This window comes from Helobdella robusta (assembly GCF_000326865.2).
Source record: "Helobdella robusta unplaced genomic scaffold HELROscaffold_5, whole genome shotgun sequence".
Lineage (NCBI taxonomy): Eukaryota > Metazoa > Annelida > Clitellata > Rhynchobdellida > Glossiphoniidae > Helobdella > Helobdella robusta.
In genome coordinates this window covers 4,064,114-4,084,092 of record NW_008705254.1, presented here as the reverse complement: position 1 = coordinate 4,084,092, position 19,979 = coordinate 4,064,114, and the positions used below count along the sequence as shown (strand labels likewise).

The 19,979-nt window shown below is 36.1% G+C and overlaps 2 protein-coding genes across 2 annotated transcripts; both read right to left on the bottom strand.

The window, feature by feature from the left end:
- Window positions 1–338: 338 nt before the first annotated feature.
- On the bottom strand, window positions 339–4,754 carry HELRODRAFT_67796 (hypothetical protein; the record flags this gene model as incomplete). Its single annotated transcript, XM_009026889.1, has 13 exons — window positions 339–392; window positions 659–760; window positions 913–1,035; window positions 1,341–1,421; window positions 1,783–1,837; window positions 2,131–2,228; window positions 2,514–2,675; window positions 3,044–3,145; window positions 3,429–3,542; window positions 3,773–3,832; window positions 4,184–4,246; window positions 4,439–4,561; window positions 4,704–4,754. 13 exons carry the CDS (start codon window positions 4,752–4,754, stop codon window positions 339–341), a joined length of 1,188 nt encoding a protein of 395 aa, XP_009025137.1.
- A 3,298-nt stretch (window positions 4,755–8,052) lies between these two features.
- On the bottom strand, window positions 8,053–10,623 carry HELRODRAFT_189249 (hypothetical protein; the record flags this gene model as incomplete). The annotated part of the gene is made up of 6 exons (XM_009027369.1): window positions 8,053–8,345; window positions 8,531–8,600; window positions 8,823–9,009; window positions 9,166–9,444; window positions 9,538–10,105; window positions 10,369–10,623. Coding segments are annotated over 6 exons (1,420 nt in total), but the record flags the coding sequence as incomplete, so codon positions are not given.
- Between the last annotated feature and the right edge of the window lie 9,356 nt (window positions 10,624–19,979).

The following is a 19,979-nucleotide window of genomic DNA, read 5'->3' as shown; positions in this document are numbered from 1 at the left end:
ACCTTTAGAGTATTAATTCATTGTAACTATTGGAGTTGAGCGTAAAAATTTAAACGCTTCAGACAACGACTTAACTCCAAATCAGTTAGAATGCATATTTGTATATCTGAAAAATTTCTTAAAGAAACAAAAATTGAAACAACACCAGACAAATTTAATTGTTGTAACATCAGTTGATTAGCCAACACATACAAATCAAATGTCAAAACCGATCAGACTACAACTACTTTATTACAGTTTCGTGAAAAATACTAACAAGAAGACAAAAAATAGATTTTTGACACTTTTAATGATAATAACAACTGAGAATAATTTAAAATAAAAGACAGAAATGCCGGTCAGTTATTCCTTATCCCGAGAGCCAGTTCTAATTCAATCCGCCTTTGTTGCACCTGGTAAATAAGTGTCATGAACGATCAACCAGCTAAACAATCGACTGACCAATATATATATATATATATACATAATCAATCAATATACAATACAATCAATACAAACCATGGAATAACTCACACACACACAACACACACACACAGAGAGAGAGAGAGAGAGAGAGAGAGAGAGAGAGAAAGAGAGAGAAGAGAGAGAGAGAGAGAGAGAGAGAGAGAGAGAGAGAGAGAGAGAGAGGATGCATACCAGCAAACGCAATAAAACAGACCTTGTTGTAAAAGTATCTACTGACAGCTTCTTGAGCCCAGGGCTGGTGATAGAAATCTGCATACCTCTCTTCCTCTGGATTGCCAGCTACATCAGTCATTATCTGATTCAGTGACGCATTAGGAGGGAATTATGAATTTATAATTACAAGAGATCAGTCGGATACACGTATCCATTCATCCATCTATTCCTTTATTCAACCATTCGCAGCACACATAATGAGCAAACAACTGAACAATTAAACAAACAAGATACCTTTAGATCTCTGGTCTGTGATAGCAGCCACGTGTTGATGAACTCCTGCGGGTTGTTGGAGAATCCGAGGAAAAAATCCCGGTTGGTTTTCAACTGGTTGATCGTCTCGACTGTTTCATGAATCTGTTGAAGCGTGCGTGCGTGTGTGTTATTTTGTTGTTTATGTTTTATTAATATGTTTTGTATGTATGTATGTGTGTGTGTGTGTGTGTGTGTGTGTGTGTGTGTTTATGTGTTATTAAAATGTTGTGGGTGTGTGTTTGTGTATGTTTATGCGTCATTGGTATGTTGTGCGTGTAGTATCGTATGTTTGTTGCTATAGATGTTTATTGTTGTAGATGCATTGGTTCATACTTTATTTTTTAATAATTTCGTTTAATTTCAAAAATCTTGCCATCTACTAAAAACAAATTGAAATAATTATATACCTTGTTGTCAAGAACTTGAATCTCCTGTTGACTTTGTGTGGATAGCAAGAAACTACTCATCTGCTGTTTCAACGTGTCGTCCTGCAATTTGGTAATAGATCGATGTTTGTATATCTGTTTGTTTGTCTTGTATGTATGTATGTATGTATGTATGTATATATGTATGTATATATGTATGTATGTTTGTATGTATAAATGTATGTTTGTTTTGAATGTATGTATGTATGTTTGTTTGTATGTATGCATGTTTGTTCTTTATGTATGTACGTATGTTTGTTTTGTATGTATATTTGTTTTGTATGTATGTACGTTTTTATGCATGTTTGTATTGTAACATTTAAAAATAACTGAAAACATTTTTATCACTTTTAAAATTACATGTAAACGCTATGTAAACATTCCTTACTAACAATGCATTAAGAAGGGCCAAAGGAATACTAACCACTTCAACGTCTATGTCGTAGCAGGCTGTCTTCTTGGCATCAGGACCCTCCACCCTGTAGAGTTAAGATGGTTGCAAAGAATTTTCAACATTAAACATTTAGAAGAAATAACAAAAAACTGAAATTAGTAAATGTACATGACCACCAATCATAATTCAATGACAAGCACAACTGCACTGAATTATTAACAACACCACACAGCATTACAAAACATGTCATTCAAACGAACAGAATAAAAAAAAACAACTGGACAAGCCATGAATTAAATAAACAAGAAAACAAGTTAACAGACCAACAACCAGACAAACAAACAGGCAGACAGACAAACAAACAGAGAGCAAACATACGCGATGACATGGTTGATGACAATTGGATCGGGAGGCATAAGGAGTGGGGAGAGTCGGGAAGGAATCTCTGAAAACTTCATTCTCTGGCACTCCAAGATCTTCAGTTTTCACAGAAAAATTTATATCAATAAATAAATTTATATTTAGGTCAACTAAGAAATACATCTATTAATCCAAACATACATGCATACAAAACAAACATACATACATACATAAAAAACAAGCAAACATACATACATACAAAATATATCTATTTATCCATCAATGCACATTCACAAAGGCATCCATCGATCCATCCACCCACCCATGCATTCATTCTTGAACTCATCCACTCATCAACAAATCTACCCACCCCTCCATCCATCCATCTATCAATCCCTAACCTGTTCTAGGTACTTGTCGCAGTTGATGAACTCCCTCTCGTGTGCGTCCTGCAGCTGGTGCGTCTTGATGTACTGCCACAGGGCATTGATGACCACCGGACGCGTCTGCGTGTGGATGCCCAGTAGACGGGCCAGGCGAATGTCCAGCTTGTACTGCAGAGGCTGTTCAGGTGGGAAGGTAATGAAATTATGAAATTATCTTAAGAAAAAAGTTCGACGATGATGAGGATGCAATGGTCAGCCAATGAGGTGATTGTCTATTATTATTATTATTTCATTTTAACGACTTTGGTTGAAATGAAAGAGTTTCCATTAATATTATTATCATTATTATTATGTGCGCTAATTTAATTACTTCGTAAGGTACAATGAATATTCATATACTTTTGATACATAATAATGTATCAAATACTTTTGATACATAATAATGTATCAAATACTTTTGACACATAATAATGTATCAAATCAACAGTAGCAAAAAACATTCACCTAATCACTACTTAAGATACAAATGGAAAGGCAGATGCTACCTGGTAGTCAAGCATCAGTAGCAGGGTACACTTGACATTCTGATCGCCCGGCCTTTTGACCTGAAAGCCATCCGTCTCTTGGGTAGTTGCTGTCCTGTGCCACTGTCAAATAAATAAATTATTATTTATTTATTATTTATTTATTTATTACCATAATTATTACATAATATTTTCAAAAATATTATATATACATAATTTTGAGTTTTTGCAATTATATTTTATAAAAATGAAAAAAAAACAGCTCAATCTACATCAATATAATCATGATCATATTAATTGAAAAGAAGCAGGTGGAAAGATCTGTCGTAAAATGTGCAGCACTAAGCCACATGAATACACGATGACTCAGCGACTATGAGTACAAATAGACAAAAATAGTGCTCACCTCCACCAGGTGGTTGTCCGGTCCGTAGAGGTCCTTGTCCAGTTCGATGACCAGACTTTTGAAGAAGGATGAAAACTTTTTCTTCAGCTTGTTGGGGTCGTGAACTTTAGGAGGCTGTATTCATTTTTATTAGTCATAAACTAACATGTGGGAATAAATTGTAAATAAAATAATTCAGAAAACCAACATTTGTTGAAAAAACATAAAACGTTTTTCAACTAATTAGATTACAAAAAACAGAAAAGAATTTCATATTGGTGAAAATACTGAAAAATAGAAATATTTTTTAACGCTAGTGTGAGCAATGAAGAATTATAAAAACTAAAAGAGAAAAAAAAGCAAACCTCCTCCATCAATCTGCCTTCAACCCTCAACTCCCATGACGCCACGCTACCCTCCCCATCCTGTTTCATCATAAGATAAATTTCATCAGGTGTTACTCAATAATTCAGTTAAAGGAAAAGCAAATTTTATATTTCAATGTTTCAAAACCAAACTGTCTAGACTCTCACAAGTTTTCAATTTAAAAACCAGCGAAACAACAATTTGTTGGAAAATATTCAACAACTCAACAAAAATGAAGATGAATGAATGATTACAAAAAATCATTAGATGATATCCAGGTTGAGTTAACATCACATGACGAAACAACAGAGGAAAAGTTCCAACTCCAATGAGAACTCAAAAAACATGACAACAAGCGACAAATCACAACGACATCAACAACAAAAACAAAATTAAAAGCAACAGCAAACCTCGGTTTCATGTTTGGCTGGGTAGAATGTGTTTGATATGAAAATTCTCAACTTCTTTCTTTGCTGCAGAAAAAAATTTACAAGAAATAATTTAGTGTAAATAAAACTAAAAAAAATTCTCAAATGATGGATAAGAAAAACTGAAAGCCTAACAATACAAACATTATCTATTTGACATGCAACATTCAACATCCATTAGCATAAATTCAATTTCATTAACATGAAAGCTGTTCTCATTAGCATAACCACACCCACCTTCATTGGTCTCTTTAGTGCCTCCTGTATGTCAAGCCGTTTCCTCATGATAGTCGAATCAAGTTTCCTCTCAAATGACAAAAGATCCATGTAGGCTTGAGACTCGGGCACCAAATCTCGCACCTATAAAAATTGAATCAACATTATTCTAATTTTAAGCTGAATATTTTTCAATTAAATTATAACTAAACGACAGTTTGCAAATGGAAAAAGATAAAAATGGAAAATAAACCACTTAAGCAAAGACGAGAAAAAACTTGCAGACCCTTTGAGGGAGTATTTTATCGGCCACTTTTCTTCTCTTCTTGTTCTTCATGTGTTGGGGGGTGGATTGGTGCTGCTGCTGGGAGGGTTGCTGCATGCCCCTCATGTCATTCAGACCCCTCTTCCTATCCAACACCATCTGCATTGGGGAGGGCACGTTTGGTGGGTGCATACCTTGCAAGAATGAGTGGTGGTGGTTATTTTAAATATTTAGGTTATGTTTCTTTTGATCTGGTACAATATTTCTCAAAAAATTTACCCAAAATGTATCAATTAAAAAATTTACTAATAATTATTTTAATTAAAATTACACTAAAAAATGTAACTTTTTTAAAATAAGCCTCAACTATATTCTTTGAATTTCGTAAAATAGAAAACCGAAAATAAAACAATTTAAACTGAAATCATACAACATGAGAAACATTCCACATCAAATGAAATCCACTAACACGAACACGGCATGCATTTAAATGAGAATATTCAAACACTTAACTGAATTAATTTGTTATAAAAAAATGTAATACGTCATTAAATTTCCGCTGTAAGACATGTCCAAGATACATGTCGTTTGACATTTTCAACACTTTAACATGGAATGCAAACAACTAATAGTTACCGGACAATACTACATTCCTCTAATTTAATACTCATTCAAAATCTACCCAAAAATTTTCAAAATGTTTCAAGATGTACGTTGTTACGGCTTCTAAGAAAACACGACAATAAATCACTCATTACAATTTAGCCCTATCATGAGCGCCTATTCAAAAGTTAACCCCTAGCTAAATAACCCTGAACCTAACCTACAACACTAGTGTAGAATATTTTGGGAAAATTTTTTGTGCAAGCAAGTTTTTACTGGAGGAATGTCCTGATTATTGGCTGAACAATATGAGAACTAAACAACAACATAACTGACAATATCCAACAACTGTACACACGTCTAGTAGAATTGATGCAGATATAAAACATTGAGAATGATGACAAAATTGACGATGATCATGCTTTAAAAGTAAGAAACCAATGACAATTACAAATGTTTGAAAAAAATCAAAAGAGTTTTTCAGAGGGATAAAACTGATCCAAACAACTCTGAGAAATTTTATAAACATTCAACCTTGTCAAATGCACGAAAAAATAAAAACGTATCAATTGTTATCTATCAAACACAATAAACACTTGGACAGAAATAAAATTAAAAATAAAACATAAATAAAATGACGATAAAATGACATTCACATTAAAATATTAATTAGAACCTTCACGCACGCACGCACGCACATACAAAAACACATAAACAACACTCAACGATGAGCATGTTAGTACCCTCTTACTTTCTTCACGTTCCTCTTTCTCCTTACTTTTTTCTTTCTCCTTACTTGGTTTGTTGGGCCTAACTGACCCAGCTAAACCAACATTCAATCAGTGCATTTAACATAAATGTATTTGAATATTTGAAAAAATGTATCTTTTGCTATCAGAGTGTATAAATTTGATGCACATATTTTAATAAAGCATGTAAAAAATATTTTGTAAAATAATTAAGAAGAATTATGGTTTTATTATATATATTGCATAAGATGACTTTTATATTTTGTTATATTTTAAAGTCAACTTCATGGAGAACTAACTACACTAAACAAGTTTCCATCAAAACAACAAATGGACATTTTAACTATGTCTATATATTACACATACACACAAACATACACACATATACATACATACATAAACATATGTATAAATAAAATAAATATAATTATTTGGTTAATTCATAAACTTAGTTACAAGAAAACAAACCTGGTTGAAAGATACCAGCACCAGCATTCATAGGTCCATTATGTTGAGTCATTCCAGGCGGGGGCATACTTCCCATCCTTGAACTTCCAAGGGAAGGTCTTACAGAGCCCTAATCAAATAAAATTAGGTTAGTATCAATTTAAAATCTAAATGCTGAAGTGTTTCAAATAAAATTATCATTCATCAAACATGCTTAATAAATTATTATCAAAAAAATATAAAAGTAAAACTGGAAATAAATTTAAGGCTTAAATTTTAAGCTTATCATCAAAATGGACATTCAAACATGTCACAAAAGAAATAAAATTTCAAATCAAATCAATCAACATTCAACAAATAAAAAAATGAAATTCTAGAAATTATAGATGTAGATCCCTTGTATTGCTAACACAAAACATTGCAAGCCGAACCTTTGTAAAGATCAGCTCAAATTATTTTATAAAAACAAAAACTGTCGGCAGCTAAAGATTCTTCCGAAAAAGTTTGCTCACGATTATCATAGTAAGAATTTCGTATTTAATTATTAATTTAATATTAAATTAATTATTTATAATTAAAAATTAGATACAAAAAATCAAAGAAACTAACCGCAATTCCGGGCTGAGGAAATCTTGACATTAAACCCGTCTGAAGAGGAAATCGAGAATTTTGTTGCATCTTCCAACTTGTTTGAATCGTTTAGTTGAGATGAAAATTAATTGTTTGATCAAAAATTAAATCAAAATCATAGAAAAAATTTAAACATAAACAAAGGCAGTGCGTATACGGTTCATCTAATTCCACAAAGGATCCACAGCGCCTAATTTTTGAAAAATAAAACTGATTAAATCCAGAATATATATATATTTATATATATATATATATATATATATATATATATATATATATGCCATTGCGTTGTAAAAAGCTGATTGCATAATAACTAGCATACAAGTTGTTAAAGGGTCATTAGCAAAAGCTGATGGTATAATAATTAGCATTTAAGTCTTTAAAGGATCATTAGCATACCAAGTATATGTTCCATTAAGAAATCGGAACCCATTTTTGATACACCGCCCCATGGACTTCATTCAGTCATATAAAAAATCACTCTTCAACATAATAAAACTTTATTTGTACTTCGTTTTTCAAAAATTTTATCAAAACTAACAAGTACAGTTCTGACTGAAATGTCATTCCATGGAAATCAATTCATTTTAATGAATCTTCACCAGTTTTGTGCTGCCCTGGTATGCTATTGAAATCGAAACTGATACCATTAATTCATTTTATTACAAATCACTCTTCATTAGTATTTAGAGGATCAAGAAACACACATTGCACACATCGCCGTCGAACCTGGTCGCTGCAACAGCTGTGCCAGTCTCTAATTTACCGTTGCACCATTTCGACGCCCATTACATCAACTTTAAAATAGCAAAAATACTTTTAGAAAATAGATTTTATAAACGTAAAATACCGATTGGCAGAATCGAAATTAGAACGGTGATTTACAAGAATCTGTCGGTGGCTATATGGATACCTATGTAATCCATGGATGGCTATTGTTATTAACATTTTATTATATTACAAAACAAGGAAGTAGAAATTTCGTGAACTTTGAAATTGCCGACTTGCAAGTTAAAAATTAACTAAGACAAAAGACGAATGATTTGAAATTAAATACAGATAATCGACAAATTCATGCAAACTGGAACACTTATTAACAATTAAATACATTAACGTTAAACGTTAATGTTGCAAAAATGAAAATAACTAAAAGTACAAGAAGCATGAACAGTTTTAGAAATCGATCGTAATTTTGTATGAGGAATCTTGTTCGTCTTTATTTTCCAATTCTTTCCTGTAAAATTTATTGAGTCATAGATAAAGAAAGTCAGAGGTGCGGCACGTTTCAAACACAAAAAGTTTCATTTTAATTGTACGACAAAACGTTTGTTGACCTAAAAATTTAACGAATTAATAAAGTCTAAAAACTCAGTAAAACACCAAATTAAACATCCAAAAACTATGCAAATGACGACTAACTGATCAGATTTCAATGAAGTTGGCTGGAAAATGATTCCACTGTTGAGTGTAACGAATGCTGATTTATAACCTGCAATGAACGATCGAAACATTTTGCGTTACGTCAACAAACTGAATCATTAGGAAGGTATATTGTTTTTGAAACATCTAGCCACACTATTTAAAAAATACGACATGTGATTGGTACGAAAAGGGAAAAAGCTCTAAAATAGGACGAGAAACCGGAACTGTTATGAAACGAAAACGAAAGAAAGAATGTAAATACCAAAAAACATGACAAAACTACACAAACCGCTGTTGTTAGCTTCAGAAGCGTCCGTTCCATTGAGACCAGAGACTGCAAATGAGTTGTTGAAGACCAATGCATGACTGGCATCCTCGCTGTACGTTCGATTGAGGAGAGGTGCAGTTGAATCGGTGCTCGCCCTCGTCAAGTCCGGTCTCTTCAGAGCTGTTTTCTTGCTGTCCCTGTTCACTTGCTGTTCGAGGGATTGTGCGTGCATCTCTTTAGTTTGGCTATGAATAACTAGCGTAATCAACATGCAAAATATTATTAATTAACTAGTAATTTAGTTAGATTGTGCATTTCAATTGAAAAACCAACTTTAATTAAAGTGCAAAACCGGACAACTCACATAATTAGCATCATTGATGCCAGAGGAAGCATTGCCGATAACAATGCATCCAGCTCCAGTAGTAGTAGTAGTAGCAGCAGCAGCAGCAGAAGCAGCCACACTGGCTGCAACATCACCAGCGACACTGTGGTGAGGACTCTTCGTAGTCTGTTGTCTCCTCATCACCGAATTCTTGTGCGACAACCTCTCAACTTCTTCGGAATCTGATTCACCCGAATCATTGTCGGGACCAACAAAAAAGGCTCGATCCCCGATGTTGGTCGCGCTATCCTGGGAAGCCTACGACGGTGACAGAAGTGATGATGGAAAATGACACTAACAATATAAATACTAAAAATAATTAATTATATGGCTACTTGAAATGTCACCAACCTGCCTAGAGAGGACGGCATGTTTAGCGAGACTAACAAAGCTGGAATGAGACGATGTTTGAATTGGATTGGAGAGAGTATCTTCTTCAGGAATGGGACTGATAGCGCCGGTCCTGTGACCTCCCTCTCCTGCTCCCGCATCTCCGTCCTCTGATTCGTCACTCTCGCTGTTCGTCTCGACACCTGTAGCCTCCACAATATTGATGAGTGCCTCCGCCTCCATCATCACCTCGTTTACAAAACTATCTTGCCTCATCAGCTGCTGCTGCTGCAAGGAGAGCTGATAGTTTTGCTGCGGTTTAGTAAATAATGAGAGAGACTGCGGTGGGATAGGTTGCTGCTGCTGTAGTTGCTGCTGTTGTTGCTGCTGCTGTTTAGAAATGTTAAAATTTTTGAAATCCATTTCTTGTTCTTTGGAGATGGCCTTCATCATTTGTGTTGTTGAAGGAATGTACGGCTGCTGCTGCTGTTGTTGCTGCTGTTGGCTTCTGAAGAGGCCGATGGATGAGATGTTATTCATTGACTCCATGCTGTTCCCTGCGAGGGTGTTGCAGCTGTCCGACGCCAATCTTGACAATTTTTTTGGAGATTAAATTATATCGGTTTTAATAAAAAACATTTTTCGCTTGAAGGGTAGGAAATTTTACTAAAATATAATTTTACATTCAAAAACATTTTTTATTTTCACTTATGTCTGATAAAAAAGGATCGTAAACAAATGTCGCCAATAACTTGAAATAATTTATATCACAACTAAATAAAAACTATCAAAAATAAAAACAAAACAACTGAAAATTGATGATAGCAACAGCAAAATATCGGTTAAAAATACCGTTTGGCTTTTTCAGCAGCTGACTCAAGCACACCGGAAGCAGAATTTGTTTGAAATCTGGGCTTAGGTGAAGGCTCCCTGCCAGTTACAGTTGATTCATTTGCAGAATTGAAAAGGTTAGTAGCAGTCAGTGATTGGTTCATATCAGATGACGATGTCGGATCATGCTGCTGTTGTTGCTGCAACTGCTGCATCTCCATGTTACGCAACATCTCGATAAGACAGCGGAACAATTCCCAGTCTCCAAATTTCATCTTCATGTTGCTCTTCAACTCGTTCAGATCACAGTTAGACAGGACTATTCCATTGATGTTGTTAGCTTTCAGTTGTCCGATGTAGTCATCCAGCATGTCAGCACTGAGACCATCCAATTGCTCCATCAAACGACAGAGATCGTCGCAGGTATAACGAGCTAGCGACTTCTTCGGCATGTTGCCCTGTTTTGAAATTGAGTGAAAAAAATGTTATACTATAAAAAATATAATAACTATTGTTATTTAATCAAAAATATACAATAAAAATAAACTTCTTTTAATTAATAGAACGGCATTTTCAAGTATTACAAACAGAGAAGTAAAAACAAACATGAAGAAAGACACGTACCTTGATGTTAACTGGCACGTTGAGTGAAGGTGGTGCCAGAGTTTGCGCGGCAGTACCCATTGGTGGAGCATAGAAGAGATATGGATGTTGGAAGTAGTTCGGTGGACCCATCATCATTGGCGGCATCGTGTGACTGCCAGAATATCAAAATTTGGCTTTGAACATTTGTAAAACTCCAAAAACAACAAAAAGCAACTAACTGTAGCATCAACATCATCGAAATTGACATCAACAATATCTAAACATAGAACAGCACACCAAACGAAGTTGCAATCAACACATCTGACAATAAACAAAATCGAAAAAAGCATGTACCTACCAAGGACTACCAGAATGATTCCTTCTCCTAAGTAATCCACTGCTAACTCCAACGGCTCCAGCGGCAGAAGTTCCACCAGTGGTTAGACTGCCCAGCGTTCCATACTGACCAGCCCTCATCCAGTTTCTTGCATCCATTGGCGAGGTCATCTGGTTGTTGTACATCAACTCTCCAGCCAGGTTCTCTGCGTTCTGTTGCAGTTCTAATGGCACCGGATACATACTCATATATCATCACAGAATAATAAATTTTAAAGTTATGATGTTGAATAAAAAATATAACAATCCTGATTATGTTGAGATCATTCTCAACCTAATCCTTACGACTCATTAGCAAGAAGGATGATAATGAAACATGTGGGTGATAGTAGGAAACATGAAGCAAGGAAGTAAATAAAGAGTGCTTAACAAGACCTCTAATTAACTTCCTGAGGTAAGGATCAACATTGATGGTGCACGGAAGAAATCTCTTCATGTCTGCAACAGTGATGGGCGGCGAGTTATTGGCCAGGAAAACTTCTAACTTGCGAACATTGCGATCGATTTCAACCAGCGGATCGACATCTCGAGATAATGGAATCTTGTGACTTACTCTGCGTCATTTCGTTCAACACATCATTGGCGCAGATTGCACAGACAAACAACACGGAAGCAAGCAATGATTAAAAACTGAAACACACACACACATTTAATACTGTTTAGCCTTGAAAATATTTCAAACAAATTTTCTGTAAACTTGATTTGAAGTACAACCACCAACTTATTCAACGAAACTAGCAAAACTGAAAGCACAATATGAACAAAGCACGAATAATAAATATCAACCTATCATAAATAAATTTAATGTTCTGAGAGTCCTCGATGTTTTCGTGGTCTTCCACCTCCAAGATAACCCACGATAATCTGTAGGGCCACTGCTCAGTTAAGTTGATCCAGGAAGCGAGTTTGTACCAGTTGAACTCCACGTTGAATGCCCTTAACAGGCGCCCTGCCAGGATGACGACGTCGACGACGATGAAGATGGTCACGTTTACGTTGAATAATAAAAATAAAATATTACGACGACGGCAACCAACGCTGGCAAATCGAGAAATAGTTGCAAGATGAAAAGCTATATATTAAAAATGACAAAAACTGAAAGTATTGCTATGTCATGCTAGCAAACAATAATCTTGATTCAATTGTTAGACCAGCTGTTCTGTCTGGCAGCCAGTTTCTCAACTAACCAGTGACAGCCAGGATGTTCATGAGTCTCTTCATGTTTCTGGGGTTGATGTCGCTGAAGTACGACGTCTTGTTCAAGGATTTGGACAGGTCGTACAAAGATGGCTGTCTCAATAGTGTTGTGCTGTTTGATAGCGGATTGCTGATTGACAGTTTGTTCCTCCGCCCTGCTTTTGACTTGCCTACGTCGGTCAACGATAAGTAGGAGGCCCCAGAGATTTGCGACTCTTGTCTCTGATCGGTACATTCAAAAAAAAAGTATAAACACCAATTACATTTTCAAAGTTTCCAAATGTTTATCAACCAGCTAACAACCAAGCAACAACTAATTAAAAACCAGCCAACAACCGACCAACAACCGACCAACAACCAACTAACAATTAACTAACAACCAACTAACATGACAATTGAAAGCAACGCCGTGTACATCACTGTTCTGGTAGATATCCAACTTTGTGACATTACGTACCGGTGGCTTGGGAAGGCACTGACTCTGAATGAAGAAGGGCAGTTGCACGATATTACGTAGATAGTCGTGTCCGTTTATGCTAGTATCTCTGAATTGACTGTTTAAAGGTTTGTTGAAATCACATTTTTTATTAGACTGAATTCAAAACAAAAGACATTCGCTCGTGTACACGCCCAAAACGACCAACAATAAAATGTTTGTATAATATATACAAAGTGGAAAAATAAGACACAAATTTACAATGTGTAGCATGCGTAAGTTGTAGATGGTATACAAACAATATGTGCACTCACATAGGAAGGCATTGATTGCCGTGCATACCTGTGTATGTTGTGTTCAATTCCTTTGATGATGACGTGTGGATCGATGGCGAGAATGATGACGAATGGTGAATTGGTGTTACCGAACAGAATGTTAACGAGATCGAGAACGTTCAACAACTTGTCCTGCTCACAACTGTCCAGCCCGTCGACCACAACAACCAGCCGGGAGTGATTGCCTGTGAATGAATCCATCGTTCGGACCATCCATCCTATGTGGTCCACCTGGTTGTCATGATGATTGGTGGGGGAGCGGTCAAAATTTAAAACCGGTAAGAAAATTAGCCAAAATACAAATAAAGGTTGCGCAAATATAACAGACGATGTAAATTTGAAATGAAAGAGTCAATTTTTCCAATAGCAATCCAGAAAATATTGACCCGTATCATTTTGTGGACTGAACCAATTAACCTGGCCTAGCTAACCAATCAGCATCAACAAGATGACCTACTGACCTCTTTCTTAAGGAGTGGCACAATAGCATCCAACTTGTTGACGTCATTTATTCCTTTCGAATTTATCTTCTGAATCTGTTTCCTGGTCGGAATGACCAAACTGACAACAGTCCTGCACCAGAGGTAAATATTGCCAAGAATAAAAATACCAGCCAGGATGAACAAAGCGAGGATGATGCCGTTGATGAGGATGGTCCTTTCAGATGAAAAGTCCTTATCGAATCCCAGCACGCAGATGAGAACGGAGGCCGTGATGATGACTAGGAGGATGAAGATGACGAGGACAAAGTAGGGAATGCAACACAATGATTTGAATCGACCGTGCTCGGAGGCTACGATGGATTAGGTAGGATTAACACAAGAGATTAACATTTATAGCGACAACTCAACAAAACACATGCTACCAATCATGGTCGAAATGATAACATCCATAACGTTTACCTTTCTTAGGCTTGAATATTTTGAAGAGTCTGGTGATGATGACTCCGTAGTCATTCTCGATGGCATCACAGAGGGTGCTGATGATGCTGATTATTGATTTCTCACCCATTATCGTATTCAGGTGAGCATTGTCGGTGAAAATGAATCTATTTGGAGAAATTAAACCATAATGAATACAGATTCGCATCAACGTCATCATCGTAGTAATAATCATTACATCCCCATCATCATCGTCATCATCACTATCATCATCACGTTGACCTGATAGGAGCTGTGTCCCTGTTTTTTTGTTCGGGTACATTGCAGAAGATGACCTTTGAAAGGAGGCTGACGAATTGAAATTGCTTGCTCAGATAGAAGATGATGTTCACAGCCGCCGACCAATCACGTTTGACCGCCCCAAAATATGACAAACCTGATTGGTTCAATTAAATAGGACAATCAGTGAAAATGCAAAAAAAAAAGAAAAATTGACATCTTTTTATAAATTCGAAAAATAAACCAATCAGAGCAAAGCGTCGAATCAAACAACTCCAACAAACCATCCATCCATCTAACAACAAACAGCCAATCAATCAATCGGCCAACTATAAAAGACGAGCAGAGCTAAAAATAGACTTCCGGCGATACCCAGCCCAGCAGGCCATATGTAGATGAGACCGACGACTAGACCGATGACGGATGAGACGATGAAGGAGAAGAGGATGAAGATGAAAGTGATGTTAAACCTTGGCTGGACATTCCAACTTGCGTAACTTTCCATTTCAGCTGCATGTGTATTTGTTATGCGTATTTGTCATGTGCCTTGTTATTTTCATAACTTGTAAGCGTCAGTTATTTTGCTGCGTCAGTCTGTTCCAAACCAATACATCCACAACAAAAACGTCTAACCTCTGAGTCTCTTGATCATGGAAGACTTTCCACTTTCCACCAATACATCCACAACAAAAACGTCTAACCTCTGAGTCTCTTGATCATGGAAGACTTTCCACTACCCCACCTGGCGAAAAGGCCAACAGTGATGGGGGTTCTGAGGGACGGTTCACCCAGCACATCTGCTATCGTGGCACTGTACAACTCGTAACCTTGCATGTTGTCGTCTGCGTTCAAGTTCTCTGAAGTGAGGTTATACATTTCATCATCTTTTATCTATTTTCATTGATAAGTTGATGCGAAACTGAAAGCTGCAGAAAAAAACAGCACATACATATAAGTATCAGGTATGGAAACATTCAACTTTAATAAAACTAACTGGCTCCGAAAACTTGAGCGAGAAGACTTCTTTCGTGACCAGCGTCAATGCCGTAAGCCGTCTCGCCCTTCTTGTTCTTGTTATACAGGAGCTTCGAGTTCTTTGGGTTTCGCAGCAGGTACTCCGTGATGCGCTTCGATCGACTGCGAACTGAGATGTGCAGGCAGTTGTCCCCTCTCTGAGTGACGGATGGTTGGTCGGTGGGTGGATGAGTGGGTGACGACAATTTGTGCTTGTAAAAATTATAAAACTGTGGTTATTAAAACTTTCGCAAAATGGAAAACTGTTATAAGAAACGTTGAATAAAATTTCATGTCGTAAGAACATGAAATTTTGAGTGCTGTTATTAAAAAAAATCTAATTAAGGTAAGATGCATAAACAAAATTTTCTAAGCATGCTTCAACGAACCATCAGTCAATCAGCAAAATAATCTCAACCAGACGAACCATTAGTCAATCAGCCAACCTTGTCAGTTGCAGAAACTTTTGCGGACTTATCAACCAACAGTTGAACGATCTCCAGGTTTCTGTTCCTGACGGCTTTTAATAAGGGCGTGTCTCCGTCCTGTCCAATCAAAACCATTTTAGTGATTCAATGCCCTGTCTCCTCCTATGTGTTTAGCAATGAACCGAAAATAACATCCATTAAACAAAAGTATTAATAATATTTTTATCATCTCCGAAATCGTGCAAAGATTAAATCTCGTAATAGAAAGCAAAACTTCAATTCCAAACAGAATCACTTCTGCATAAATTAAACTTTGCCAAAAAAACCGAAACCAACTGAACTACACAAGTAAAGAGTTTTAAGAGAAAATGAGACGCTGAACCTTGTTTGGGATCTCCAGGTTGGCATTATTGTCGAGAAGGAGTTTGACCATCTGATAGTGACACTTCTCTACCGCCCAGAACAGAGCCGTTTTGTTGTCCTGGTGTCGTGTAGTTGTCAAAGATGATGATGAGAAAGAAGAAGATGATGATGAGGAAAAAGAAGATGATGAGGAGGAAGAAGAAGATGATGAGGAAGAAGATGATGATGATGAGGAAGAAGAAGATGATAATGAGGAAGATAAAAAAAGAGAATGACGGTGAATACGATGATGACCACAAGAGCAGTACTGACTGATGAAAACGATCTTGATGTTGCTATTAGAAATTACCTGCAGTGCGATGATGAAAAACGATTTGAACGCAAATACGATTTAAAAAGCAACTAACGGTCTTAAGCTATTCATTATATGACTAATGACACCAAACAGAGCAACAAGTGTCACAAGAGATAAAATGACGACCACGTCATGAGCATAACGAAGGAAACAAAGCCACATGCACCGTGATGTTAGTCAGCTAACCACTCCAGTGACATCTATGTCGGCATATTTCTTCAGCAGCAGCTTCACGACGTCAGTGTGGTTGTTCTTAACTGCGTGAATCAGTATCGTGTCACCTTCCTATTCGAGAATATTCAAAAACTTTGCAAATAAGTGTTTAACTGATCCTCAATCCATCCATGAATCTATCCATCCGTCAATAAATTCATTCACCCATCCATTCATTTAACAATTTATACATCCATTCATCCATTTAATCATTTGTTCATTCATTCAGTCATTCATCATCACTCATGGCCACCAACCCTATCGGTAATATTTCCATAGGCTTCATTTTGTAGTAGCAGACTGACGATTTCAACGTAGCCATCCTTGGCAGCCATACTCAGTGCCGTGTAGCCGTCCTAATGGAAAGATACACAAATTGCTCTTGTCAACCGCTGAATAAATGAACTTGCTACTTTCTATTCATTATAAATCCACGATCACTTATCTAATAGATTAGTTAACTTCTATTAATCAGTTATCTGTACATCAATCAGTGCTTCACATGTCTTTGAAAGAAGTTTCGTTTTGTTAAATGATACTTCATTTTGAAGAATAACGATTTGATCTTTCAAATTTTAAAGTCATTATGACCATTAAATCTTTCTTATTATCATTATCCATCATTCTATTATTTATTCATCTATCCATCCATTCATCTATTCATTCATTCATTCATTCATTCATTCATTCATTCATTCATTCATTCATTCATTCATTCATTCATTCATTCATTCCTTCATTCCTTCATCCATCCATCCATCCATCCATCCATCCATCCATCCATCCATCACAGACCTTATCGACGGCATTGACATTGGGATGATGTTCCAGCAGTAGCTTGACGACGCTGGCATAACCGCCTGAACTGGCTACTATCAATGCCGTCCAGGAGTTCTGTTAGAGGTGATGGATGGATAGATGGATGACAAACGATGGCGAATGGATTTCTGATTGATAGAGAGATAGCCATGCAGACGGATGGATGGATAGATGGATGGATAGATGAATGGTTTGGCGAATGAGTATATAGAAGAATGGATGGAAAGATGGGCGGATGGGCTAATGAGTGACTAGATAATAGATGGATGAATGAATAAATTGTTAGATAGGCAGAGCAAAGACAAAGATAGATGGATAGATATCATCATCATCATCCTCAGTGACTGACTTACCATTCCAGCTTTATCGACAACGGCCCCTTCCTTCAACAACATGGATACAATGTCGTAATGACCTTTTCGTGCGGCCCATATCAACGGCGTTGTACCATACTATAATATATATATACATATATATATATACATATATATATATATATATATATATATATATATATATATATATATATATATATATAGAGAGAGAGAGAGAGAGAGAGAGAGAGAGAGAGAAAGATATTTATACAAACATATATAAATTTAGTAGCAACAATAAAAATAATACGTAGTGATAAAAAATGATAATAATACCATGGCAACAACAACAACCTTGTCAGCAGTGTTGACCTTTGCCCCAAACCTCAGCAAAAGGTTAACAACCTCTGAATGACCTCTACCTGCAGCCCAGGTCAAACAGGACATATGGTGCTAATAGGTAATGTTGTTGTGTTAATTTATGTTGTGGTGAGAATGTTTTAGCAATAATTTTGCCATGTTAGAGGTGTTGTTATGTTAATAATACTGTCTGCCTTTATTCCATCTATCCATTCATTTATCTTTCCAATATACCTGTTCATCCATCTATCCATCATCCACTCAATCTTCGATATATCCATCCATCCATCTATCCATCCATCTAGCCATTCATTAAGCACTGACCTCCCCTTTAACATTGGGGTTAGCATCTCTCTCCAGAAGAACTTGTGCCACACCACTCCAGCCCTTATAACTGGCCCACATCAATGCAGTCCAACCTGCCTGTTACGTGTGTGTGTACGTATGTCTGTGTGTGCGCATGCGTGTGTATGTATGTGTGTCTGTGTGTGTCTGTGCGTGTGTTAAATTACATGAAAGTAGGTAGGTAACATCGTGCCATTGAACAAATAAATTGAATATATGATTAACTAATTGAAATCAGGAATAGATGAATGAATTACTGAATATAATCATTACTGAAATCCCCACATAAAATACAGACAAACAGACATAAGCACAAATACACACACACACATACACACACATACACACACACACACACACACACACACACACACACACATACATACATACAGACACATACACGTAGACAACGTACGCACACACACACGACACACAAACAAACCATATCTCTATGCTCTATAGAAGCACCAGCATCCAGTAACATTTTCACAATTTCTGGAGAACCCTCCTTTGAGGCATTCAACAAACTGGACCAGTCATCCTGATAATGATGGTGTGATGATGATGTTGATGATGATAATGATGATGTGATAATTACATAAAACACAAACACACAGACATAAGCACAAATACACACACACACATACAGACACATACACTACTACATTTCACTACAACACTACATGGTGAATTTGACCATGATGAAGTAGCTAACATAATAAAAATTTAACCAAACATAATCCTGATAGAATAATTGCACCTCAAAAAGACAACAAAATTAATGAAGAAAATTTGATGAAATTACTTTGTAATAAATCTCCAATAAAACCTCAAAAAAAGAAGATAAATAATATAAAATTAATAATAAATATATATAATAAAGAAATCAAAAATCCAATAAAATATATGAAATCAATAATAAAATAAATAAACTATAAACTAAATAAGAATAAAAAAACAACAGCAGTACAAACATTATCAACAGCATTGACATCAGAAACGCTTAGCTCTTCCAGCAACCTTCTCACAATATCCACCTGCTTCAACCTGCATGCTATCATCAAAAATGTCTGACCATCCTGAAAAATGTGTTGTGTGTATATATATGTGAAAAAGTAAGTAAGAGAGAGAGAGAGAGAGAGAGAGAGAGAGAGACAGAGAGAATGTATATGTATGCGTGTTTACAATTGGTAATTGGTACATCTGGAAAAAAAAGATATAGAAAATATACATGGAGAATGAAACAATTTTATCTTATATGTTATAACTTCTCAACTAACCTGGTCTCTCTCATCTAGATTGATGTTGTAAT